The sequence below is a fragment of the Callorhinus ursinus genome, unplaced genomic scaffold (assembly GCF_003265705.2).
Source record: "Callorhinus ursinus isolate GAN/ISIS: 27379988/994484 unplaced genomic scaffold, GSC_fseal_2.0 scaffold37, whole genome shotgun sequence".
Taxonomy (NCBI): Eukaryota; Metazoa; Chordata; class Mammalia; order Carnivora; family Otariidae; genus Callorhinus; species Callorhinus ursinus.
The window spans coordinates 1535231-1562961 of NW_027397099.1; the positions used below are offsets into that span (position 1 = coordinate 1535231).

The following is a 27731-nucleotide window of genomic DNA, read 5'->3' on the forward strand; positions in this document are numbered from 1 at the left end:
AGGGAACCACACCACAGAGGGACATAGTCAGTCAGAGGAGGGCAACAACCAAGACCCAAGGAGACCGTGGAAGTCCTTCCTCCCCTCCATCTGGATCCTCCCTGGGTGTCTCTGATTCCAGCCGCACGCCCCCCAACAAAGCCTTGAGAACTCTTGGCTTCTCCCCAAGTATGGGCTGCACCGAGGGACCAGGAGAGCATGGGAAAGCGCTGGGTTCAAATTCTAGCTCGGCCCCTCTTTGCTAGGCAAGTCATGTCGTCATTTTTTAGTCTCAAGTCCCCTCCTCAGAAAAGTGGTCCCTGTTCTTCCTGCTGTGGAAGGGTCAGACGAGAGGAGGCCTGAGAGACCTAGAGAACCGCGAAGTGCAGGTGCTAACTACTTGTCAAGCTTGTATTATTATTACTATTCGTGGCGTTGCTGTTACTATTATTACTACTGCTCCCGCTAGTAACAATACGGGGTGCCGGCTGCACTCAAGAAGGTCAGAGAGAGGCAAGAGCAACCTCTCCCCCGCCTCCGCAGCGGGGGACCTCTGCTTCCCTGCCCGCGCGCCAAGCGGTCTCTATGCACCCACCGCGTCCCCACTCCGCGCCCCCTGGCCGAACCCCCGCGCCTCCGCCGCTGCCGCCGCCCCGCCGACACCCTGGCCGATTCTCTGAGCGCGCGCGCCCCCTGCCGGCGGCCGGGCGCGGGCGCAGCCTCCGGACCGTATATAAAGGCAGCGTGGCGCGCAGGACCTGGCCGAGTGCGGGAGCTGAGCCGGGCGCAGGGACAGCGCTTGTGCGCCTGAGGTCTCTGAGCCGCTCGCCATGGCTAGCCCGCAGCAGCAGCCCCCTTACCTGCACCTGGCCGAGCTGACGGCGTCCCAGTTCCTGGAAATCTGGAAGCACTTTGACGCAGACGGTCAGTAGATCTCTCAACTTCTGTGCCCGTTCGCCCCCAGGGAACCTGCGGTGGAGGGGAAGGGGACAGCGCTGATGCGGACAGGCGTCCGTTTGCCCCGGGGGGTGTTTGGGCCCCAAAGCCTGCTGAGGTCGGGGTCTGGAGTTTGGGAGACACCCGCGCTGCTCAGGTGACAACTGTCAGCAACTTTTCTTCTCTGACATAGACGGCAGAGAGCCCACCAGCTTTTGCAGCCTCATTCTGGGCAAGTGGGAGCTTTCCCAGAGAGGAAGCCTGGGCGGGCAAGGCTCCCCATGACTCCCCCTGCCATCTTATCTTCCCCGCCTTTCTCTTCAAGGTAATGGCCTGCCTTCAGCTACTGCAGCCACAGGTCTCAAAAGCCCACTCGCTTCTTTCGTGGGGTTCTCCTTTTGTTTAATACCAGCTTAGCCCGCCCCCCACCCACTGTCCTGGAGGTTGGGGCGAGCTGGGGGATACTGAAGGGAAAGCCTGGGCCTCCCCAGACTAATTGGCTGGGAGCGGGAGTGGAGAGTGACCTCGGGGCCCTGAACATCCCTTGGGCTTCCTTTGCCCATTCCCCATCCTCCCTGGGCAAATGGGTCCCCTACACAGCAGCAGTGGGTGTGGTGGGGGCCGGGTTGTGGGACCAGCCTGACATATTCCCTCATGGTGATAGTCCTGGGTGCTTTGGGTGACATCTCTGGTGGAGGGAGGCACAATCCTAAATGCCTACCGAGACACTGACTCACCCAAAAATCGAGGGCCTGACTGAATGACCATAGGTGTCTCCCAGGGCTGGCATTCCAAGAGTTTATGATGGTCTGACTCAGGCATAAAGGGAGGCCCCCCTTTAGGAGCTTCTGATATTGCTAGAGACGTTTTCTCCACCCCTCCAAAAAAACTAAGTGATCAATTCCTTTCTCTGAGGTCCTGGCTGGGATGGGCATCCCAAACGTTCAGGCATCTCAGATCACTGGCAGGGTGGTGGCATCGGGTGTTAATGCTGGGAGTGACAGTGAGGGGGATGGGAACCAGAGGGAGGATCAGCGGTGGCTCACGTAATTCTTCCCTCCTCCTTGCCTCACCTCTGCAGGGCATGCAGGTGGCTAAACAGAGGCCCTCTGCCCGGAGTGCTTGGAGAGGCAAGGGTTAATGCCCAGTAAAGTTAATGAGTCAAGTTTTGTTCCCTTACAGCCACCTGAGAAAGCAGGGTTGAGAGCCAGGCAGAGGACCAGGCAGGTAATACCCAGGTTGGGACAGTGGTCTGCCTGTGAATTACTGAAGGAGGTGGGTAGGTTGTTAAATCTGTAAAATGGGGACAAAGAGGGGTTGTACTTCCAGTCCCCAGCTTGTGCCATAAAAGTGCCTTGGTGGAAAGGGCTGTAAGGTGCAGCCTCTTAGTATTCCAGATGACATGCACATTCCCTAAGGATGCTTCTGCAAGTTTATCTGCACCAGAGACTTGCATGATTGAAGGAAAGTTACCAAGTGGCCAAGGTTATACCACCGGCCTCCTGCCAGATGAGTCAGCTATAATAAACAGAGGGCTCCATAGTTTCTACTTCCCCCCTGTCCTCGTGGGGACAACCAATAGCACTCTCAATAATCACGCAAACCCTTACATTTATCTGAGACCTCATACTGTTCCAAACACAATCGCACCTTCTGGAGTCCCGGTGAGGCTGCTGGGCAGGCGAGGTGCTCCTTGTGCAGATGAAGACAGAGGCACGAGGGGCGAGTTCTCTGAGGCTGTATATAGCAAGGTAGTAGTGGGGCTGGTTCCTGGCCAGTGTTTATTCCCTGGTTTGGGACGTGTGTTTGGGTTGGAAGAGGGGTTTTTCCATGACAATAGGTACCAGTTTCCCTCCCACTTGTCCACAGAAGAGCTGCTACCACCCCCAGCCTCGGAGGTGATGAGCTGTTCCTTTAATCTCAGAAAGGGGTCCTTTTGTTGCCTGGAGCAAAGCTAAGCTAGCACCAGACCAGAGTCCAGCAAACACCCGCAAAGCCTCTGGCTCCTCCTGCTCCCATGTGAAAGGGGATCTCCGTGCTTGCTTCTTGGCTCCTTGTCTACCAGACACCCCATTGCCCTCTCTGGCCACTGCCTCAGGGAGGTCCCAAGGAGGAGCCCCAGACCTAACAGAGAAAGAAGACAGAGGGGTTTGCAGAGCCAGACATGGCAGAGAGGTGATTTAGGAAAATGAGGATACAGCCAAATTGGAGCTCTACTGAAGGATCCAGAATTAGGCCGTGGACTGCCTTGCTCTATAACTTCCCTACCCAAGCCCTCCCGCACATGCAAAGGCTGCTGGAGAGCTCACCCCTCTCCCCTGAGGCACCCCCTGCCCTATCTGGGCCTCCCCCTTACTAACTCTGGCTTCTGTGTTCATCATGCGGGTTTTTTTCCTGCTACGGAGTCCCCCTGCCGCTTACAAACTTAAAGAGCTCTGGGAGGACTCCCCTTTGCAGCCCTCCAGGTCCCTGGAGCCCAGTTAGGCACAGCCCCTGGGGGAGGGAGCCACTGCCCCACTCCTCCTGGACCCTCTAAGAAACAAAGACAAGGCAACCCTAGGAGAAGCTGGATGCCAAAGCGAGTGGAGATGGGGCGGGAGGCTCAGCCCGTTCCTAACCAGGAGGAAGCATCATTCCGGTGACTTTGTCCTAAGAGTTAGATTCTTTTCAAAATCCTCATCAGTGTTGTGGAAAAAGGAAGGAGTGGGTGTTTGGAGAGAGAGAAACTGGGACTCAAAGAGGCAAAGTTCTTTTCACAAGATCACACGGCAAAGGGGTGGGGGCGCAACCAGGAATCCTATCTCCTAGTGCTCTGTTCCATCCCTGGATGCTCCCTCAGCAGTGAGCCGAGGCCACGCATCTGGGAGGATTCAGATGTCATCTCTCAAAGGCAGAGGTAGAGAAGACAGTAGTCAAACCCACGCTCTGACCCACATACCACCTCCATGCTCAGAGTGACCCTTACATGGCCCTCCATGTCTGAGTCCCTGTCCAGTGTAGCCTGATAACTTCTTTGTCAGGAATGTCCTCACTCTGCAAGATCCAAGCAGCTACAGGATGCCCCGCTTGGAGCCCACACTCGCCTGTCCATGTGGTTCTGATCAGACGGGCCACCGGGTTCTTGTTCCGCTGATGACCAGTAGGAATTTCCATGGAGAGCCAAGGTGTGGCTCAAAAGGGAAAAACACTTCAGCCTTGAGAAGCCACTGAAATCACAGGGACAAGATGAGTTCTCTCCCAGAGACCAGCAGACACCTGGATCCAAACAGGGAATGCCATTCACCCCCAGAATCTGTCTGACATAGATATACCCTTACGTGTACAAAAAGTTGGGGGAACAAGGGCATCTATTACCGAATTCTTGGGAATACTGAAAATTTGAAGGGAAATGTGCTTCACCAGGGAGGAGAAAAATGAATTATACCAATCTCTACAGGGGAATATTATGCAACCAAGCAGAGTGAGGTGGAGCTTTTCCATTGACGTGGGAAAATGTCCAAGATGTACTATTAAGATTTTTTTAATGGTAGCAGGACACTATTACTGTATGAACCCATTTTCATTATTTACGAAGCGCATATGCTGGAAGATATTTGAAAGATAGCACATGTTATAGGGAATAGAAAATGGTGGTTCTCTCTACAGAGGGGATGAGGTAAAAATTAAAAGTCATTTGCTTTAAGTTAATTTCCAGAGTGTTTGAAAATTTTATAAGAGCTTATGTTTCTTGGGTGAATCTGCAAGACAGTAAAGATGTAAAAAGATATATATCTGCAGGTGTGGGAATCTGCCCAGACTTCTGGGCATTTGCCTGCCTCCAGATGGCCCTGGTGACGCGGGGGGTTCTCAAAGCCTCTTGCAGGGAGTGAGCCTTGTTCCCCATCCATGGGGGCCCCGAGGCCTTGAAAATTATTGAGAGGAAGGCCCTGCCCTGTCTTCCCTCTGCTGTCCTCCTACACCCGATGGTAATAACAGAAGCATCCCCCCAAGCCACGCACCACCAACACCCATCAGACCCGAGCACCCAGGCAGGCCTCCCAGAGCTTCACAGCTAAGTGTGCCTGCAGGGAGAGGGGAGGAGAGCGAAGCCATATGGCTTCTCCAAGGTGGAGAGAGGTCTGGGCAGCTTGCACTGGGATACTAAGTGAAGGCGCTTGGAACAGTAAAAAAAGACTTGCCCAAACACGGTTCCAGAATACCTGGTATAAAGTATTTACACAAACACTATAACATGTACAAGGTAGTATTATTGTGCTATTCCTAAAATGATTATAGGACTCCTAAAAACCATCACTTCTTGGCACAAGAAAGTCAGAGGGATCTGGTGTGGGGAGCCGAGGTTGGAGCTGTCTTTTAACCCTGTCCGCCGATCTCTGTGGGGTCTGTGTGTCTCATCTGGGACAGCAAGGGATGGGCTTGGGGGTCATGATGGCAGGATGTGGGGTTCTTTGGGAGCAGCCTCCTGTCCCACCGGGGTAAGCCCTAGGAATCAGTCCCTCACTCCGCTTTCACCCCCAAACCCCCAAATGCTTTGCTAACAGTGCCCTTTGGTGTGTCTGCAGCGTGCTGGGTGGCCCTGCGCTGGTGGCCTCTGTGGGCGCCCTGGGCCCCACAGCATGCCCCTGGGGATGATTGCACCAGCCAGGGAGGCTCTGTGTCTGTGAGGAGCTGGGGCTCCCCAGGGAGGCAGCCCGGGGACAAGTTTTCACAAACAAGACAGCTTGAGCCCGCCTCGCCAGGAGCAGCCACCAGCCCAGGGAGCCTGTGTCCCTGCCCGCTCACCATGGTTATTCCCCTCCAGACTTAAGTGGCTGTCCTGGCTGAAGCCCTGAGGGAAGTTTCCAGGGCTAAGAAGACCCTTCGGGGAACTCTCTTCCAACACCTGGGGAGCCCGAATTACTAGAGCAGGTGTGCACCTCTTCGAAAATAGTGCCTCTCCTGGCAGCTCTCCTGCCCGTGGCATGCCATGCCCTCCTTGGCCCAGCCGGGCCCATCTGGGGCCTCTGGCCTCGCCTGGCGCTGCCCCCACTCTTCCTTGGCTCTCTGCTGCCCAATCTGCCCTAGCCTTCTGGCCTCCCCCAAGCCTGGGAACCGGCCCAGCGTTCGGCTGCCAGATGTCCACAGGCTCAGAGGACCCAACCCAGCTTCAGAACCACTGTTCCAGAAGCAGCATGGCCCAGAAACACAGACTTTAAAAGTCAGATCTGAACGTTCTGTGTTTTTTCAGCCCTGGAAGTCGCTGGGAGAAGAGTGTGCATGTGTGTGCGCGCGCGCATATGACTGACAGAGAGAAGCCACGACAAATGCAGGTGTGGGCAGAGGTCGCCCCTGGGATGAACGGTACACACGCTGTAGGCTGTGACTAATCTCTTTCCCCCTCAAACTCCTCCTCTCCAGCCCCCTCACCTGTCTGCTTACCTGGCTGAGTCCTGGAGAGCAGAGGAGGTGGGGAGGGGGGCGCTCCTTGTAAATGGTGCGCACCCCGGAGAGTAATATTAATATCAGGGCGGAATTGGAGGAAGCCAATTTCTGGCCCCAGCGGGTGGGGTTTGACTGTCCCGAAGGGTGCTCAGGCTTCGGGGATAGAGGGCTATTTGCCTTTCCATAAATCTGAACTCCAGATAGACAACCAGGTGGCTTGGTCTCAGGAACACTTTCTTAACGAGGAAGTCTGAAACTTGGCAACGCCTGTCCTGGATTTCTCTAACCTGTGCCCCACAGGGAAACACGGACTGATGAGTGCTGCTGAGGCTAGGCCCATAGTTCTCAAACTTGAATGTGTAGGAGGCCTTGTGAAAACAGATTTCGGGGTCTCACTCCCAGCACTTCTGTCTCAGGAGTTCTTGGGTAAGGACTGGGATTCTGCACTTCTAACAAGCTCCCAGGTATTTCCAATGCTGTTGTTCCACAGACCCCACTTCCAACAGCAAGCCCTCATCCTCCAGACCTGCTAAATTAGACTCTCCACTTTAATAAGATCCCCAGGTAATTCTTGCATCCCTTAACACTTGAGACTCACCATAAAACGGTCCTTAACCCTGACTGCACGTTAGAATCACCTAGGGAGCTTTGAAAACAGGCCCACAAGAAGTCCCCACCCCATCAATTAAATCAGAAGCTTTAGGGGTGAGGCCCAGACAATGGTATTGTTTTAAAAGCTTTCCAGGTGACTCTGATAGACAGCCTGGGCTGAAAACCAGTACTCTCTACAATGAGCTGAGGAGTTTAAAGCCATGGACTGGTTCAGAGGACAGAGGTTAAAAAATGATGCTTTCCACTCATGTGAGATTTTACATTTTCCAGAATGCTCTCACAACAATACTTTGTGTGACTCTCACAACAGCTCTATGAAGCAGAAAGGGCATAAACAGTTATACTCATTTTAGAGATCAAGAAATGGAGGCTCAGAAAGATTGACTTGCTCGACGTCACATGGACAGTCACAGAGCTGGTGGCAGAATTATACCTCTTACTGTTCAACTCTTAGAAAAATCTGTACATATGAATCTCAGTGAGAAACAAGTAGGTAGGCCTCTTTCCAACGGGGGGCAGAGCATCTGTCGGTCAAGGCTTTCCAGGTGTCTGTGATCAGCTTAATTGTAAAGAAGTGTTGTCTCACTTTTTTTTAAATATTTTTTTGGTTATGAGAGTGAGAGCGTGCATGCGCGCAGGCACGAGGGCTGGGGGAGGAGCAGAGGGAGAGGGTTAAGGAGCCTTCCCACTGAGCAGGAAGAAGGAGCCAGACAAGGGGCTCGATTGGAGGACCCTGAGATCCTGACCTGAGCCAAAATCAGACACTCGACTGAGCCACCCAGGCGCCCCCAAGTACTGTTGTCTGTTTCAACTGAGGGAAACTGAGGCACAGTGGTGGTGAAGAATAGTAGCAAGAGTACAATAAGGGAAGATGCAGGGCCCCTGACTCCCACCCAGCCCCTTCTTCCTAATGTTCTCAGGATGTGGTTTGATAGGAAGGTAAGGAGTGGTGGTTGCTATGGTAACCACATTCTTATCAATGCCTGTCCACAGGAGATTTGCTTGGTGGCCAGTCACCCCAAAGCCCTGATACGAGGGTCTAGAAAAAGTAATCCATTTTTCTTGTGCTGAAGTCCGCCCTGGAAGGATGTAGGTCAACCCGTCCTCCACTCCAGACGGGGATAGCAGCTGCCTGGGGGAGTGGATGGGGGTTGCCCTGAGGGAGACCAAGTAGGAAAGGCCTTTCTCCCCAGTGAGGAGGTTGCCCCTTCCGGGGCCCCGCAGCCCCTGCCTCCCTCTCCGATCTCTGCCCCTCTCCCTCCGCCTTCAGCTGGTAGATCCTGGTTGTTCTTGTTTGGCTGCTTTGCCCCACTAGACCATGAATGCTCCTGGGGAATAAGCCCGTATCTAGGACTTGTCTATAGCTCCCTGAGCACCGGGGACAAAGTCAAACTGTTGTTTACTTGCAACAGTATAGGTTTGTTGAATTGAGCTACCTTTTCTCTCTTTGTTGGGGGCATGGAGAGGAAGTGGTGGTGGGATTCCTAGAAGGTTGCTCAGGCCGTGCAGGGTGGGTGCGGGGAGGGGACCTCTTAACCGTGGCACTCTCCTGGCTCCTCCCCACTGCCTCTGCTGTTATTCTTCCCTTTCTCTTCCTCTGCCTAGTAGCTGGGGCTTCTCAGAGAGGCCTTCTCTGCCCTCCCCATCAAGTAGCCCTGGGAGCCCGTCTCCGTTCTATTATATCATCTTTCCTTTTCCTTGCTATTTGTCTGCCCCTGCCCCGTCCCCACCCCATTAGAACATAAGCCCCATCCTGGCAGACCCCGTCTAGCTCACTTTTACACACCTGGTGCCTAGCATACAGCAGGCACAAAGTGGATGCTCAAGAAATGTTGAACGAATGAATGAGTGAATGAATGAATGAAACCTAGATCAGGAATTAGGATACTGCAGTTCTGGTCCTGCCTTGCTGCGTGTCCCTGAACAGATTGCTTACCTTCTCTGTGCCTCAAGTTTCTTTGTCACAAGAAGAGGATTCTACTCTGCCCTGTTATGATCCTGTGTGTCTGGAAGGAGTGTGACAACTTGAAAGATGGGAGCTCGATCTTGTACATTGTCATACCCACCCCCAATGGCAACCTACACAGGGCCTTACACATAGTGAGGTTTCAGACTATCTCCTGAAGCAAAGAAAGAAGCAAATATGCTCTGAAAAATTAGAAGTGTTGTATCCTGATGTTCACAAGTGTCCATGTCTCCTGCTGGGCAAGGTGCTAGCTGACCGGTTCTGGAGGTTATTAAACCACCATTAAACCTTTCCAGAACAAGAATAAACGTAAGTACATTTATTCTTTGTAAGTTTCAGAGAAACCCCAAGGAAAAAGTGGGTCCCACAGGTCTGTACTTTTCTACTTTTTTTTAAAGATTTTATTTATTTATTTGACAGAGAGAGAGAGAGACAGCGAGAGAGGGAACACAAGCAGGGGGAGTGGGAGAGGGAGAAGCAGGCCTCCCGCTGAGCAGGGAGCCCGATGCAGGACTGGATCCCAGGGCCCGGGGACCATGCCCTGAGCCGAAGGCAGATGCTTAACGACTAAGCCACCCAGGCGCCCCTGTACTTTTCTACTTTTCTTTTTCCCATTCATATTGCTCAATGGGACATGGCTCAGTGCTGGCTGCACCTGCTTTGGCCTCCTCCTGCACCCCAGATCTTCTCGGCCTAAAGCAAGCAGCCCAAGGTCAAGGTGTTCCCCAGCCTGGGCAGCCAACAGAAACACCAGCCGTGGTGGTAATGACCACTGGCATTTTGGAGGCTCACCGTGGGCCAACACGTTCCATGTGTTTTTACCCCCATGGGGGTCTTCACTGCCAAACGTAGGAGGAAGGCACCGTCATTATCCCTGTTTTATAGGTGAGGAAACAGGTCTGGAGAGGTGGCATCCCAGAGCAAACCAGTGAGTAAAAGAGGCAGGACAAGAAGTGGGTGTGGATACTTCTGCAAGAAGTGTGGGTAACCTGCCCGCACCCCCCTTCGTAGCAGGGTCGGCTCTCAGGCTGGTGAGGCGTGCCAGTCAGAGCTGAAACCCATCCTTCCAGATCATTGCAGAGACTGATGAGGAAGAGAAAAGGTACTTGCTCCTTCAACTCGGAGGCACCAGCAGCTAGACTGCCTTTTGCCTAGAAAACCCTTGGCCCTCACGCCCCCTCTCCAGCCGGCCTCACGGGCCATTAGATACACGCTCGCGAAATTCCAACTGTCCCAAGAACGATGACCACTCTATGCCAGGGGAAAAAGGGAGCTCAAGTCCCCTTCCTCCACCCGCTAAATACAATTACATCTTTTCCCTGCAGACAAAACTACATCATTTATCTCCCGGGATCCTCCATGCATGTTTATTGTAGCATCTTCTCCACTAGGGGGGCGCCTCCACGGTTCGATTGTTGGGAATCGAAAATTCTCAGGGGATGCCAGGGGGTAGAGGGTGGGAAGAACCCCCACCCCATCCCACCCCCAAGGGCCAGGATAAATACTCCTTTTTTATTTTCTTTGTTTCGTTTGAAATTCCATCTGCCCTTGAAGAAAGCTAGCAGGTGACTATTCTCTATAGGAACCTTGCTCAATCATTTTAAATCAGATCTGAAACTTGACTTTAGGCCAGTGGTTTCCAAACTTGCTGCACATGGAAATCACCTGGGGAGCTTTACAAAAAAACTCATTATGCTTCGTTCACACCCCAAACCAATTACATCAGCATGTCTGGGGGTGGAAGTCAGAAATCCATTTTTTTTAATGATCCCAGGAGATTCCAGTTTGGGGGAATGTGGGGAGCACTGTCTTCGCTCTGTCTGATTTCCCACCCAGAAGTGCCTCCTCTCAATCACAGCAGGGACTAGTGACCTTGGCCGTGGGCTCAGCTCACCCAGTCTCTAGGCCTTCTGGGTTCAAGACTTGAGAACCTAAAGGGCCTCTCGCCACTTAATGTGCTCTTCAAAGTCAGGCGCTGACCTTGGGGCCCGGTCCTGATCTTTGCACTTTTCACCCCAACTCGTTCCATCTTTTCCTCACGTTGTGGTCACTGAACTGGAATAAGAGCCACATTTACCGTCCCCTCATAATGGGTGGCTTGGTGGGCTCTACATACAAAATCCCGTTTCAGTGTCAAAACTCATTTTGCAGCTGACATGGGTTAAATGACTTTTCCAAAGTCCTACAGGTAGTGAGTGAGCAGAACAGGGTTTTACTCTGCGTCCACAAACCTCACGGCCTCCTCTCTTCATGGCCCTGCAGTGGGTCGCCTCCCCTCTGCATAATCCTGGTGACTGACACTCCCGGGTACCCCCAGCCCAAAGGACAGACGCTCTGCCTTTCTTTCTTTCTAGTTCCCCAGAGCTGCTGTAACAAAGTACCACCGACCGGGTGGCTTAAAACAACAGAGTTTTTTTTCTCTTACCGTTCTGGAGGCTGGAGGTCCAAAACTAAGGTGTAGGCAGCATGCTTCCTTCTGGAGGCTCTTGGGGACAGTCCTTCTGTGTCTCTCCCCCAGCTCCTAGTGGTTTCCCAGCCAGTTGCAGACAGTTCCGGCTCGGCCCACTTCTACCAGCTTGGCCCAGATGCCGGTCTCTCCCAGCGTTCTCTGACTACTGAAAGTATACCCCAAAGACACACGGTTACTAATCTTGCAGCCGTACAGTTGAAAGCAGGACCTGCATCCCTAATGCTGCACGATCCGAGGCCAACCCAGACACCTGCTTGTTGACCAGGGAGGAGTTCTCCACGAAGCCCCTGACTTCCCCATCCCCTCACCAACCCCCCATCAGTCTTACTATTCAGCTCTGAGGTCAATTGCTTTTTTTTTTTTTTTTTTTGCTTTGCTTTCTTCACAGGAAATGGGTACATTGAAGGTAAAGAGCTAGAAAACTTTTTCCAAGAGCTGGAGAAGGCAAGAAAAGGATCTGGCATGGTAAGCCCAGTACTCTGTCCCATTGTTTGATTTTTCTATCATCGTGATTGCGGCTTTGGTCAGCACTGTCTGTCCCCAAGTTATGCATCTCCTAAGCCAGCCTGACATCTCTGGTCTTGACCTTCCAAGTTTTTCTTTTATTTGTAAGGATTTTTTCAATTGGAATCATCCTTTAAAAAGAGAACCTTCCTGCAGTATCTTTGGGTGTCTGGGATTGAGGGGTGTTCATGAATGGATACCAGGGGTTACTGAACCCCCCAAAACTGCAAAGCTTTGTGTCTGTGTATATGTGTATAAAAGCTTTTTTTTTTTTCCTAAGATTCTCAGGGGGGGTCACGACTCAGTTGGATGCCTCAGGGGTTTGAAGTGTCTTTATTCTAGACTGAGGTTTCTCAGCCTCGGCACTACTGACAGGGCTGGATAATTCTTTGTCGTGGGGAGGGGCTGTCCTGTGCATTGTAGGATACATAACAGCACCACTGGGTCTCCCCATGAGATGCCAGGAGCATCCCCTCCAAGTTGTGACAATCAAAAATGTCTTGAGAAATCACCAAATGTCCCCTGTGGGGGGCACAGAATAATCCCCACCAGAGAACCACTGTTCTAGACCAACAGAATCTGGAATCCTCAGCAAGGACCTAGAGGAACACAGGATTACTCCAAACCAGCATCTGAACCAGGTAGTACCTACTGGCCTCATCTGTGGTGGTGTCAGACTGCCTTTCTTCACCTGCCTGAAGCGACTCCAAATCACGTCCCAGCCCCTTCATGGTAGGGTCACTGTGGGGCCCGTAGTCACGAGCTGCCACTATTAAATTCACTGAAGCCTTGGGAGGACTGTCTGAAATACTGAAAAGCTGAGGTAATTGGAACTAGTTTATTGGGATTCCCACGTCTAGTTCTCAAAGATACATAGTCAGACCCATTACCACGCCCAGCTCCCGCTGGTCCTTTGGGGGTCTCCCCACTCTCCCCAGCTGCATGTCTGCTGGCCGGTCCGCTGCTTCTTAGCAAGTCTTCATGGGGCACTTTGGGAGATGAGTCACAAATCCACCGGTGAGCTTCTGGTCCAGAGCCCAGCAGAGTGCCCCCAGCGAGGGGGGGTCTGGCCATGGGCTTAGGCGATGGCGATGATTCATGGGTTTGTTTATCAACTGTTCCCCTATGACCCCTCATTACTAGGATAAAGAAGCCTGCATCACAGAAAACCCAGGCTTCAAAACTGATTCTGGGATCCTGGGGCAGGTGGGGGAATGGGTTTTGATGAAGTGCTTCTAGTCTGAAATCTTAGTCGCTCCCTTCCTCAGATGGCTTCAGGGGTGACTCTCAAGTCTGTCAACAACCATCTCAACTGACACCATCCGGAACTGGCGTTCAGAGCAGCTGTTATAGGGCAGAAGGAATATTGGCCTTGGAAGCAGGCACCACGAGTTCCAACTCTAGCTACACCGGGTGGTCACCTCGGGAGAAGACCCTTCACCTCAGCCTGCACTGAAGTGTAGAAGGGACAGGCGACTCACCTCACTGGGGCTGCTGTGAAAGCTAAACCGGCTGACCCCATCTGAGATAGGGGCGTAGGAACATTCCGTGCACACTTGTAAATGTAAGGCAATAAATACTGATGAATAAATCGTGGCAAATTAAAGCCGGTTCCCAGGTAGAAAGCAGTAGAAGGGTATACAGAAAAGACTCTAACCTGAAGAATGGGTAGAATTCTCCTGGGCCCAATCCGAGGAAGCCCCCAGCCCACCCAGAAGTCATCAGAGAAGGCAAGAGTCCTCAGCTGCTCAAGCAGATTGACCATTGGTGAGGGACGAGGAAGAGTCCATTAATGCATAGAATTATTCAGCAGCACCCAAAACAGGCTAAGATTGGAGAATTTTGGAGAGCCTTATATTTAAAGTAGGTAGTGATGGGCTAAAGGAGATTTTGAAGTTGTCTGCCTTTGGAGTAGTCACAATAATCTAAAGGATAATTGAAATTACCCCTCAGCTTTATGAAGACTTTCTCCTCACCTTCCCTCCTGGCATAAAATTAGGGTGAAAAAGGTCATGAATTGCCTTTAGACCTGAGAGAAGAAAATGTGCGATTTACCTTGCTCTCGGATAGTGCTAGTATATTCCTTGTGGAATAAGTTGGCTTGTATGAGAAGTTGCCTTGGTAAAATGTTGGGGCCTCAGTTCTCACATCGGAGTGATAGGAATAAGTCCTTGCCCTTCTGATACAGTTGTGGTTTAATCCTGTCTCAAAGGCAGAGGGCATGTTTGATTGCATGAATTGCATGGGGGTGGGGTATATGTCCTCATGTGACTGAGCCTCAAAGGAGAGATCGCTTGGGCTTGGAAGGATCTTGGGAAGGAGAAGAGTGCAGACCTGACCACTCAGAGAATCAGCCCGGCCTGGTTCCGTGCCTCCACATTTGGGGGCACAGAATGATTCACGCCACTACCACACCAAGCAGGTGAGAGATCCGTGGTTCCCATGGGGCCCGGCAGCCCAGTCAGCCCCCCTCTGTCTTTCCTCAGATGTCAAAGAGTGACAACTTTGGGGAGAAGATGAAGGAGTTCATGCAGAAGTATGACAAGAACTCGGACGGCAAAATCGAAATGGCTGAGGTGAGTCCTACCGTCCTGGCTAAGAGCTACTCCGCCAAGCACAGGTGTCCTTCTGGGCCTCTAAATGGGGGGTGGTCTGGAAGCCCCCACCCCACCTCCAGCACTTAGGCTGACCAACGAGAACAGGCGGGACTTTTTCTGTGCCTCACGAGGAAAGAAGCAACAAACATTGGCCTAAGACAGGGATGGAGACCTTAGGTGCTGTCACGGTCCCAGCAGCTACTGCAAATGGGTGAGGATCCCAGCTTAAGAGAGGAAGGAGCACAACAGCTGGAGAACAAGACAGTTCGTGCCCCGCCGAAAGGCATCTGAAGGCAACAGTTTTAATTAATTAATTTTTAAACATCTAATTTGCATATATAGCACGTATCATATATATGTAATATAAATACACACACGTTTATATTTGCATAAACACATATTGCTAAAACAGAAATAGAGGCATGTTAAGAACTTAAAGAGTGTATTTGAGCAAAAATTGATTTGAATGGGGCAGTGCTAAACCAGAGGTGGCTAGGAACACTCCACCAACAGTAGCTGGGGAAGATTCTTATAGAGAAGAGGTGGGAGCAGAGCAAGGGAATCATTTGACTGGCTAGAGCTTAAGTGGCTGCATTATTTGAGAGCACCTTGTCGGCTGTTCAGTTTCGGTTTGGGTTTGCTCACAGAGGCTACTAAGGCGTTAAGCCCACCTCCGTTTAATGGCTTCCTTGTTTAATTAAACAACTTATGTATACACACATACACACACACACACACACACACACACACACACATACGCATGTGTGTGCCAGCCTAACCAAACGCCTGTGGCCATCAGTTTGTGATGTGTGGTCCAGGGCTCAGGAATAATGGTGGCAGTACAGGAATGAGGGCATAGCTCCTCCCAGGGTGGATTGGGTGGGATGCTGCCTCAGGGCAGTGCCCCAGAAGCAGAGACTGAGACAGAGATTCAAGTGGATGGGATGGATTTATGGAGAGAGAACTCTCAGCAGAAGGGAAGAGGCAGAGGAAGGAGCTAAGGAAGGACGCAGTCTCAGCTGGAGCTGGGTCTTGGCCTGATCTCACGGCAAGCTCTGGCGTGTGGATTGTGCCAGAGCTGGTCTCACCTTGGGGCAAGGGATGGGGTGGTCCTTTGTACCCCCAGTTCAGTCAGTCGTGGGATTCAGGCTGCCCCCTCCAGGTCAGGGAGGTGGTTTGTTGGAGGGCAGCTCTGCTGCAGGGGGCAGCTCTGAGCCATTAGCCGGTGTCCTTCATGGCGTGAGGGATGGCCCACCAGCCTAGCTAAGGGGGGATCTGGGAAGGGCACCAAGAGCATAGATGTCTAAGCTGCAAGTCTCAGAAAATGGGCTCAAATGGGCTTAAACCAGGGGTCACCAGACTCTTTTCTGGAAAGATCCAGATGATGGTAAATGTTTTAGGATTTGGAGGCCATATAGTTTCTGTCACAATTCTTTCAACTCTGCCACTGTGGCACGAAAGCAGCCATAGAGAGTATGTAAATGAATGGTCATGGCCCCGTTCCAAGACAAGTTCATTTACAGAAACAGGCATTGGGCCAGATTTGGCTCATGGCCCACTGTTTACCTACTCCTGGCTTAAACCATGAGAGGCTCCTAATGAGACAAGCCACAGGAAGGGTTGGCTCCAGATGAAGGAGGCCAGGCCCCCAGCCCTGCTTCTCTGCAGCTCTCTGCCCCCCAAAATAGCTTCATCCTCAGGCTGGGCTCCTGTTACAGCCATCACATCCGGACGCACCCACGTCCGGATGCAGGAAGGATCCATCTCATTTGGCCCCTCCTGGGGGCAAGGAAACCTTTCCCAGGAGTACTTTTAGCAGACCTCCCCTCACCTCTCATTGGCCAGAACTAGGTCACATGCCTGTTCATAAGCCAATCCCTGGCAAGGGAAACAGGATTGGCACATTTAGCTGACTCAGACCAATCAGGATTTGCCTGTGACCCAAGGAAGCTGGGAGCAAAGTATGTCCGGAACAGCCAGCCGTGTTTGCTGAACTAGGGTATTTTTGCATTGTCTAAAAATCAGATTTGTTGAGGGATAATTTAAGTACAATAAGCTGCATTGATTGGAAGAGCCAAGTTCTGGGAGTTTAGACGTTGTGCACAGCCATGTAATTACCACCGCAATCAAGATACAGCATTTCTATCGCGGTTAAAAACCCCAGGCAACCACTCATCTCAGATTAGTTTGCATTTTTTAGAATTTTATATAGATGGAATCATCTATTAACTATTCTTTTGAAGACCGGATACTTGCATTTTTAAAGTGGCACCACTGTCTGTCCCTCTAGCTGCTCACACCTAAGATGTGGGGCGACCCAGATCCACTTCTCAGAACATCCTTCTTCCCTTTTGAAGGGCTGTTCTCAGGAAGAAAAGCAAAATGCAGCTCCCACGCTACCTTGCCGCTGGTCATTCAGCATCCTCCCTCCAGGAAAGTCTGCTCTGCTCCCTGGCAGGGCCCTTTAACGTCTCTGTCGCTCTCTGGCCCCCACAGCTGGCGCAGATCCTGCCAACGGAGGAGAACTTCCTTCTGTGCTTTAGGCAGCACGTGGGCTCCAGCACCGAGTTTATGGAGGTGAGGCCAAGGCGCTGCCTTTCTCCCATGTTCAGAGCCAGGCCCACCCCAATGCCTCCTGGGAGTGGTCCCCTGGGCCATGCTAAACCCCTTAGAACTCCAAGACTCAGAGCATGGTCCCTGGACCAATGCCATCAGCATCACCATCACCTGAGTGCGTGTGAGAAACTCAGAGTCCCTGACCCACGCAGAAATCTACATTTCAGCAAGATCCCCAAATGATATGTGCACGTCAAAGCGTGCAGGATACAATGAGAAGTAAATGTGGGCAAGTACATTTGGGAAATGCTATGTACACACTTATCTCCCCTTTGGGACTTGGTCATGGACATTTCCATCTTACAGTCTCTGAGAAATCCTGCAGTGAAGAGGTCTGTTTCACGTCATTTGGCTTCCAGATCTCACGTACTGTGTTCTCAATAACATCAATGTCCCTTGAAGTCAGGGCTCCAAGGAGCATGTGTGGGGAGCATGGATTTATGTGCCATCCCAAAGTTGGAAAAGCTCGGGCGGGGGGCAAGGGGATTCCAGTTCGCAGTATCTTCCAGTTCTGATTCTTAACTGTGGTCTACACGTCAGTGCCCCCCTTTAAAATAGATCTGTGCAACAGAAATTCTTTGAAATCCTCAAGTGAAACAGACCATCCAAACTCACGTAGTTTTTTTTTAGTAATATTCAACCGATAGATGAAACCATGTGAAATCACTAATATTTGACCATTTTTGATTTATAAAAATCGGAAATTCCATATGACTCAACCAAATACATGACTAATCCTGATACCCAGCAAAGTACCAATTATTTCTTGGTATTTTTCTGGACTCTGCACCCTCGCTGTTCAATATGTGTGTCCCTCGGAGGGAAACTTAACCGATACCCTCCCACACACTGTCTGCTCTGATAATGACTGGCCTTCAACTTGACTTGAGTTGCCATTTCTCATGTTAAATCCATGTCCAGACACCGGTAATCCCCTCTCCGTGATTTACTGCCTAAAACTAATGGAGAGTTAGTCCAGAAACCCACATGGCATGGAGTTCCCTACATGGGTAGAAAGTTGCTTGGAAAGAACTGATTCTCAGGGGAGAAAAGTCATTTTTTAAGCGGCAGCTTGCCTAAGCATCAGATATGGATTTAATTTTATGGTGCTTTAAAGGATTTTCTCCAGGCTTTTCAAGATGGCGAGATGGCAAGATTCCATAAGCTGGTCATTGACATTCTGGATTCTGTTCTTAGTCCTTCTCTTGCCTGTCTTGCAGGGGGGCGGGGGGTGAGGGGAAGGTCTGCGTCTCCTTGTCAGAGTACTGCTTTTGTGAGAGTCGATTTTTCTGTCTGTAGAAAAGGGAGCGTTATGCCTGATGGCTCCCTCCCTGATGGGCAGGGAGGCAGCCAAGGATTGGCCTCTATCCCACCTCTGATCTGGAAAATGGGGATGACGATAGTTTGCGGAGGGGACGGAAATGCTTAAAGAGAAGCAAAAAATACCTTTCTCTGTCTCTGTCCCCCTCTCCCAAAGTCATTAGTGGTTTCTCTCTGTGTCGTTGACATGATTCCATATTCTTATCTGTCTTTATCCTTTAATCTACAGTATAACTGCTGAGCCAATACCCCCAACCGAGTTTCCCGAGACCCCACCATCCCACAGCACCACCCCCCTGGGGCTGGCCATTTGTTCCATTTTTATCAGCTGGAAACATGAATTGGTCCCTGTGCCTCCCTGAAAGGCTAGTGCGGACAGACAGCTCCGTCCCACTGCTAAGCACAACATTGTAATTTCTAATTTTAGCGATGCCTCAGGATTTCTTTGAGATTTCACAAAGCCCAGGTCCCTTGAACTCTTTTCCTTGAATGGGAAGAGAATGACCCACTGATGGAGGAGCACAAAGTGCTGGTGGGAAGAGAAGTGAGCAGGGCGAGTCTGGGGGATGGAGGCGGGGCCAGGGAGGGAGGGAGGTCAGACCCGCTCGGAGGATCTCTCCCAAAAGAAAAGCAAAAAGCAAAGCGATGCTTTGCTCTGAGTGGACTGGGGTCCCTTCGGGTTACCCTCCTTTTTTTCAAAAAAAAGATTTTACTTATTTATTTGTCAGAGAGAGAGAGAGGGAACACAAGCAGGGGGAGCAGCAGAGGGAGAGGGAGAAGCAGACTCCCCGCTGAGCGCGGAGCCCAATCGATCCCAAGACCCTGGGATCATGACCTGAGCCAAAGGCAGATGCTCAACCAACTGAGCTACCAGGCACACCCAGGTTACCCTCCTTTTAGGCAACTTAGGGGGTGTCTGCCTTTTTTCCCAGTCAAGACGCAGATGAACTAAATTCTAAGGCACTAAGTACATGCAGTTGGTTGGTGAAGTCATATTTGTAAATCTGCACATATTAGTACTTTCTCAAGGGCAGGTTTTCTGGGCACAGGAAGGAATATTTGGATGGAACCAATGCATTTTTCCCCCAGAGAAAAGACACTCCCCTGATCAAATACCATCTACCCAAGTTGTCTGTGGTATACATCTACCCTTTTGCTGGGGTTTACTCATGTCTCAAAACTTTTCAAAAAATCAGCATCCAAAAAAAAAAAAAAATACTACCAAATTTCCTGAGCCACCACAATCCCATAAGAATTACACAGCCTTGCTTGCTGGTATGGAAAAAAGATCCTCGGATATCTATAAACTCAGCCTCCAGACAATAAAAGGGAGACATGACATGGAGAAAGGAGGGGACACAGGGGATCCAAGTTTGGCAAAATAATTAGTGCTTGCTGATCCTCAGTAAACCAGGTGTCACCCGTGTGCAGTGTGTGCTTTGGAGCTGAGGGACAAGAGAGGAAAAGTCAAGGGAAGAAGCCTTGAAAGGCACCAACATAGATCAAAGATCTGGGAAAATGGGGCCCTCTGGATTGAGCAGGGAGAGAGTGGTTTCCTTAAAAAAACAGAGGAAGGAACGCTTTTTATCAGAAAGATGGGGAGTCGCCTGGGAGAGCCTAAACAAGCTGACGACACTACCAATTCTTCTCCCCTTCAGACGTGGATGCCGTGGGCACCATGATGGAGGGATGGACGAGGGAGTACAGTGACAAGGAACCAAAGCCTAAGTCTGCCCCTTCCAGAAGGTTCTTACCCTTGCCCCTGGCCCCACCCAGAGAATGAGAAACTTCCAGAGCAGTAAAAGAACATGCTGTATACCCACAGCAAAAATCAGATCCACCAGATCCTAGTGCTAGAAGTTGCTTGGCTAGCACCTTAGAAAACCATAACCCTGTCCAAAAAAAGAAAAGAAAACCAAAACCCTAGTTACAAAATGATCCAAAAAGAGACCCAGACCAGTTAGAGTAGGGAGACATCGTCCCAGTGTTTTGTTTTGTTTTGTTTTGTTTTCCTTCTCTGTGTGACCTGGGCCAAGACACTTGCCCCCATTGCTTCATCTGCGACACGGAGGGGAGTGGGCTAGACCATCTCCATGTCCCCATGCCCCGGGAATATTCTTGAACATCAAGACCCAAACTGGTCCGTTAAAGGGAATTGGAAGGAGGCCCATAGATGTTGACAGGTCTTCGCAAATAGGTTGGCATTCCCATTGCAGGCTTGGCGGAAGTATGACACAGACAGAAGTGGCTACATTGAAGCCAACGAGCTCAAGGTAGGATGGGCCTTGGGGAGGGTATGGAAGGCACAGAGAATGGGACTGAGGCCAGAGTGGTGGTAGGTTTAAGGAACCTGGGGAGGGATGAGATGTTGGGTGAGGAACATGGGTTTATGGTCTGCTCAGGAACACTTAAGCCCAGCTCCGAATTGGTGGTCGTGTTCAGGACGGCCATGTGAATGAGTAACATGAAGATGCAGGGCCAGGGAGTTGGAACCGGACTACACTCCTTCGAACATCAGTGCCCAGGACAGGCACCTTCAAGGCGAGTCCAGGAGATGGGCCTCCTGGCCTGTACATCTACCCCACCATTCCTCTGGAACTAGGGATCCCCAGGCACTGCTTAGCCCTGTGTCCTGGGCTCTCTGAGGTGCCAAAGCCAGTTTCCACCGCCTCTCTTAGGGGCTGAAGTTGTATCCAGGAGCTACCTCCAGGCCTTCATGGTCATTCCCCAAGCATTAGGGATTAGAGAATTAGGAGAAATGTAAGTCATACAAATGGTAGACCTCGGAAAACAATGTTGACTGAATGAAGGAACAAGTACAAGGGAGGGGCTGCCTGAGTCAGGAGCTCTGAAGAGACCTTTGTGTTCTAGGGATTTCTGTCTGACCTGCTGAAGAAGGCGAACCGGCCATATGATGAACCCAAGCTGCAAGAATACACCCAAACCATAGTGAGTGGGCAGAAGTGTCCCTCCCCCCTCCAGAGGCACAGGATTGGGGCCCCAAGCCAGTGGGATTCTGGGTCTCCAGGGTCTTTTGTTGGCTGAATCTTCAGGCCCCGGTGAGGTGACTCCCAGTGGCAACTGGCAAAAGGGATGCTGGTCTCTGGCCCCACACCCCCTCTGTCTGAGATCCTCACTGAGCTAGGATGAGACTGGGAGCATCTGTTTCCATGACAACCTCCCCAGCTCTGGGAGAGGATGGGCTTGGAGAGGGTGGACCTTTGCTGCTGGCCGGCCATGCTTCTGGGGCCCTCGCTCCAAGAAAGGGAGAGGGGATCAGGGACCCATTTAGACCATGCTGGTCTCTGGCCTCCAGGGGACCTCAGAGGGGGCAGAGCACACCCACCCATCTCCCTTCCTTTTCAGTACAAGGGGATGGCAGGTCAGGGTCCCCCAGGAGAGGTCAAAGCAAATCACCCAGGCACCTCTGTCTGTCCCCAACAGCTTCGGATGTTCGACTTGAACGGGGATGGCAAGCTGGGACTCTCAGAGATGTCCCGGTAAGTGCCTGAGCCCACCCCAGGGTCACTTTTCCCAGGGCCTCTGCAGACTGTTCCTGCCACCCTCCCTGGCTCGAAGACCAGTCGGCGGGGGGGGGGGGGGGGGGGGGGGGGGGGGGGGGGTTGGGGAAACGTGACAGGTCAGGTGTCATGAAGCTCAAGACCAAGCTAGAGAGAGTGTCAGCACCTCAGTGTGTCCGCCTCCCTCCTTGTAGAACTTGCCACTAGTTCCTCTGTGCTCAGAGACGGTTTCCCGAACTGCGGGTGCCGCCTCCACATCCCCCCACGCCCCCGTTTTTCTGGCCTCTGCCCTGTCTCCTAAGCTCTGCTCTAACACTTCCTTTCCAGACTCTTGCCTGTACAGGAAAACTTCCTGCTTAAATTTCAGGTAAAAGAGCCTCTGCTTTTCTTCACTTCCTCCCTTCCCTCATCCCCACGCACTTCACTCTGCCACCCTCCTGTCCGCCCTCCAGCACACACGCTCGCTCACACACATGCAGGCACATTGCTCGCTCACTTGTACACGCATGCATACACGCACATATATGTGCATGCGCAGACACACGCACGCACGCACACACACACCCAGGCTTTTGCTTCTCTAATACCTCGGGCCTTACAGGGCATGAAGCTGACCTCAGAGGAGTTCAACGCGATCTTCACATTTTATGACAAGGTAAAAGGGACGACAGCGTGGGAGGTAAAAGCAGGGGCCCCCTAAGCAGGGGAGCCCCCAGACACATGGCTCCGCTTTGTCCTTCAGAGTAAGGAGGAGCTCAGTGCTGCTCCGTCGCCACCAGCTCATAATTTCGCATCGGAGCCAAGTGTTTTGCTAGGAAGTTGGGAGGGAGAGGACCCCCTTACCGCTCGTCACCCCTTCCTTTGCCGCCCCCACCTGTGTGGCTCCAGTAGTCTCCCTTATAACCAAAGCATGGGGGGTAAGCATTTAATAGCCCCTGTGTTCATCCTGACATCTTAGGGAGCTAGCTAAATGCTTCTGGAACCTCATTTATATTTTCAATGCAAATGAAAAACACCAGGATGCACATTTGCCCTGAAGCGTCCCGTTCCTGCCTCGGCTGGGGAAGTCAGCAGTTAGGTGTTATTTTAACACCGCACGGTGTGAGCACCCTCTGCGCAGAGTAGAGGGAAGGTCAGGCTCTGCAGGCTCCCTGGTTTGCACTGGGGGAATCGGGAGGCCAGGTCAGGGGTGATGGGGCCTGATTCTAGAGCTCTGTGCTGCCCCTGCTCCCCACCACCAGGACGGCAGCGGCTACATCGATGAGAATGAGCTGGATGCCCTTCTGAAGGACCTGTATGAGAAAAACAAGAAGGTAAGCAACTGAACCCCGAGGCCTAGGGACATGGCCCTGGGGCAGGAGAGAGGCTCCTGAGGGAGGGGGGAAAAGAACGCGGGGTGCATTTTGCTCTCCTCTGATCACCCATAACTAGGCAGCGCAGTTTGGGGGCTGTTCTTTTGTTTCTGGTTGGATGCTTCGTTGATTGGTTGATGTTTCTTTTAATTGTAAAATACACTTAGCACAAAGTTGACCATCTTAACCATTTTTTGAGCGTACACTTCAGCAGTATTCAGTACATCCCCATTGTTGTGCAGCCCTCACCACCACGCATCCAGAACACTCTTCCTCTTGCAAAACCCCAAAACTCTTCGTCCAGTAAACGACCACTCTCCATTCCTCCCTCCCCCGGCCCCCGGCCCCCAGCATTCTACTTCATCTCGAAGTGGACTGCTCTAGGCACCTACTAGAAACAGCGGCATCCAGGACTTGTCTTTCTGTGACTGGCCTACCTCACTGAGCATAATGTCCTACGGGTTCACCCATGTTGTAGCAATGCCGACGTCCTTCCTTTTTAAGGCCGAGTAATATTCCAGTGTTCGTGTCCACCACCTTTCATCTGTTCATCCCTCAACAGCTCCTCGGGGGTGTTCCCCCTGTTGGTTCTCTGGAGTGGTACAATGATGAGGCACTGAGAGCCTGACCACCACCAGAAAAGACTTTTCCCACAAGGAGAGATTTGCGAGAACCTCCGAAACTAATAATATGTTATATGTTAATTAACTGAATTTAAATTTTTTTAAAAAGGAGAGATTTGGGAAAGAAGGGGCCGGTGGGAGGTGAAGATCTTTCTCTCTCTGCCTCTCCCCCCAGCTTGTGCATGCATGCTTTCTCCCTCTCTCTCTCTCAAATGAACAGATAAAATCTTAAAAAATAAAAAATAAAAAATAAATGCAGGGTCTGGAAGTGGGCAAGAGGTGAGCACGGAAGCATTTGTTCCCCTCAAAGAAAAGGCAAAAGACAGAGAACCGAACTATTACTCCCCCTGGTTGGTGTTGCTTCCAGGATAGACCGCAGGCACCGGTGGGCTCATCGCGGGGGGGGGGGGGGGGGGGGTCGGGGGGTGGGAGCAGCAGGGGGACCGGGAGCCCACTGCTGTCTTTGCAGCCACCTTCCTTCACTTCCTGGAAAATGCCTTTCTCTGAGCAAATGGTTTTGTTGTTTTCTTTAATGAGATGATGAACACTCCATAGTTCCTCGCATTGTTTAACTGCCTTGGCTGCCAGGCACAAGCTAAATTTACTGTTCAGTTTCAGGGGAAAAAATTCACTGCAGCCTCTGAGTCTGTCTCCCCTTCCAGTTGCTTGCTTTCTGACCACTTCATCTTTGTCCTGAATATCATTCTTCATTTCTTTCATCCCACATTTATTTTTTTTTGTTACCTACAAGTGCTTTTTTGAAAGAGGCAGAAAATAAATTATAAGTAAGCACATACTTCTTAGGAAGAAGGAGGTCTTCACCAAGTATCTGAACTCAGCAGACTCTTTCCTGGCACCAAACTCTAGGAGAAAATTATTTATGTGCCCTTAATGTGTCCAAGGAGTGTTGGGCATCCTAGTGGAAAATATCTTTAACTGTAATTGTATTAACGAGGCATCATTATTTTCTGTATGGCCCAGCTTAACACCTGAGGTTGTTCGACCCTGAAGGCAAGCATTAAATCTTGGGAGTGACCTGAATTTTCTGCTCATCGCCTAACTAGGCTCCTTTTTTTTTTTTTAAGATTTTATTTATTTGAGAGAGAGAGACAAAGAGAGCACAAGCGGGGCGGTGGGGGGGGGGGGAGGGGCAGAGGGAGAAGCAGACTCCCTGATGAGCTGGAAGCCTGACATTGGGCTCGATCCCAGGACCCCCGGGATCATGACCTGAGCTGAACGCAGAGGCTTAACCCAACTGAGCCACCCAGGCGCCCCTAGGTTCTTTCCTAATTACCACAAAATACAACTCCTGTGGCCACACAGGTTCACTGGAGATATGGAAACAAAAACAGTCAGGTGTTGGGGTTAAGAAGCAACTCGGAAGGGTGGAGAACAGGGATATTAATAGAGTTGATTACCTGGGAGTCTTCCACCTGTACCAAGCTCAGGATGTAGCCGCCGGGGATGGAGAGCCTGAACCAGGAGTGAGCCATGGGACTGGGGCAGCAGCACCCATGCTGGGAAGGGAGCGGCTGTTTTTTGTGAACCCCCATGGCAGACGCACATGCCGTTTGGACGGTGCGAGGTCTGTGATACGGATTCTGAGCAGATTCATGTTTGAAGCTCCTGAGGGACAGGCTGGTGAGATCAAACCTCAATATTTCTCACCACTCCTGAGGCCACTGCAGCTCAGTAAAGCCTTCCTCAGCTTCAAGCAGAACTTCTAGAAAGTGAGCAGCCCTCTCCCTTCATGCTGCTAAGATTCTTGAGGCCACAATGAGTCGGGGCGGGTGGTTCTCCAGCTCTGGGTTGATATATGGGGTCCCCTCCTTGGCTCCTAATTTGAATGGTAGGTAGTATTACGAACTAGGTGATATTTCCAGGGACTTCCCAACTTTAGGGAAGATGCTCCCCAAAGCTAGCGATGCTTACAAAGTGCCTTCAGGGTGGGTGGTGGCACAAAACCAGGAATCTACTGAGGGGATGTCCTGAGACACAGTAAAGGACTGACCTTTGAGCACGAAGAAAAGAGGTGACTGAGGACAGGTGAGCCAGGCAAAGAATTAGATAGACTTCGGGACTCAGGAAACTAAGGATATTTGTGGCGGTAGAGTTGGTCCAGTCCTTTAACAAATACCATAGTTTTTATGCTTCAGTTTTTTCATTAGCTGAAAGGAGATAAAGACCATCAGCCTGAAAGGGGTGGTGAAAGGAAGGAAGGAAAGGAAGGAAGGAAGAAAAGAAAGGAAGAAAAAGAAAAAGGAAAAGAGAGAAAGGGAGGGAGGGAGGGAGGAAAGAAGATCTGCCAACAGTTTCAAGACAAGACGAGAGGAGGGAAGGAGCGGGGGAGGGAGGGAGTGTGCGAGCAAGGGAGAGAGGAAGGGAGACAAAAAGATAGTATAAGTGATGGATGGCTTTGCTGTATTTCAGACCTATTGGTTATTTGTATCCAAATCAATTATTGTAAAGCATGCATTCAACACAAGGCGTATTTGGTACTGATGTTCTGTTTAATGTTGGCCTCCATTTTACATGAGACAGTGGCCATATGTCTGTGGGTCACCTGTCCTCATGGCCTGTGAAAGGCCACAGAAGCCAGTGAACAGTAAGCAGGCAGGCGAGCTTTGCTGCTGGGGAGGCAGGAGTTAGGATTCCTTCTTTAATTGGGTGAGGTTGAGGAAAGTACGGTCCGTGGGGTGGGCAGACAAGACCAGGGAGCTTCCGCTGCCTTCTCTTCCTCACCTGCAAGGACCCATGAGGAGTACAAGAGGCCCAGGGAGCCGGGGACTTGATACAAGTCATGCAGAGATAGGGACTAGCCGATTTGGGAGGGCACGCTGTGTTAGGGGCTGTGCTAGGCATTGTTCGAGTTCATCTCCTCAGCTAACCATCCTAACACCTCAGTGAGGCAGACCCTGTTATTGTACCCATTTTACAGATGAGGCAGCTGAGCTGAAAGTCAGAAAGGATGAATACTTTCCCCAAAGCAATGCAGCCAGTAAGAGAGAGAGGGTTTAATGTAGGACTTTCTGACTCCAAAGCCCATGTTTGCTGGGATGGGGACAAGAGAAAGGTTCTGGCGGATGTGTTTGTGAATGAGCAGATGGGATGCTCCGCTGGAGCCATCCAGTGAGGGGCTCTTACTCTCTCCCTGTGTCTCCTAGGAAATGAATATTCAACAGCTCACCACCTACAAAAAGAGCGTCATGTCCTTGGCTGAAGCGGGGAAGCTCTACCGCAAGGACCTGGAGATTGTCCTCTGCAGCGAGCCCCCCATGTAAAGGGGGGCCAGGGGCTGTTTCTCCGCCTCCCCCAAACCCTGCCCTCGCAGCCCTGCCACTTCTCCCCGACCCCGAGATCGTGAGCGCCCCTCCTCCGCCCCCGCCGCCTGCACACACCAGCCTGCAGAACAGGAAAGGAGATGGAGGGTGGGTTGCTGACGGGCCTCCGGACCTGACCCGACCCGGCATGCTGCTCTGCCCGCAGCTGGGCACCACCCGCGTGGGCGGTGGGCGGGGCATGGGCGGGGCTTCCCTGTCCGCCTTCGCTGTGATGCATGAGCTCCTCCGCTGTGTGATCTAGGCTTCTCTGTCCCACCGAGCCAACTCTTCCCTCCCACGACCCTCCCCTCTCCCCCGTTCCACCCCCACCTCGCTAATGGCATAGCTGTCTTCTCAGAGCCCCTGTTTGTGGAGGGTGCCCGCCCTTTGTCTTCTGGACCCAGCGTGCTCCTTTGCTCTGTGGGTTCCTTGTCTCCTTGTTTACCAAAGAAGCGTTTACAGACAATAAAGTGGAAACGTTCTGCGTGGAAGCT

The 27731-nt window shown here is 51.5% G+C and overlaps 1 protein-coding gene across 1 annotated transcript; it reads left to right on the forward strand.

The window, feature by feature from the left end:
* Positions 1–716: 716 nt before the first annotated feature.
* On the forward strand, positions 717–27731 carry CALB2 (calbindin 2). The gene is made up of 11 exons (XM_025889048.2): positions 717–903; positions 11773–11849; positions 14375–14464; positions 16982–17062; positions 20638–20694; positions 21293–21370; positions 21866–21921; positions 22270–22309; positions 22544–22597; positions 23184–23255; positions 27082–27731. The coding sequence occupies exons 1-11, from the start codon at positions 810–812 to the stop codon at positions 27196–27198; spliced, it is 816 nt and encodes a 271-aa protein (XP_025744833.1). The 5' UTR covers positions 717–809; the 3' UTR covers positions 27199–27731.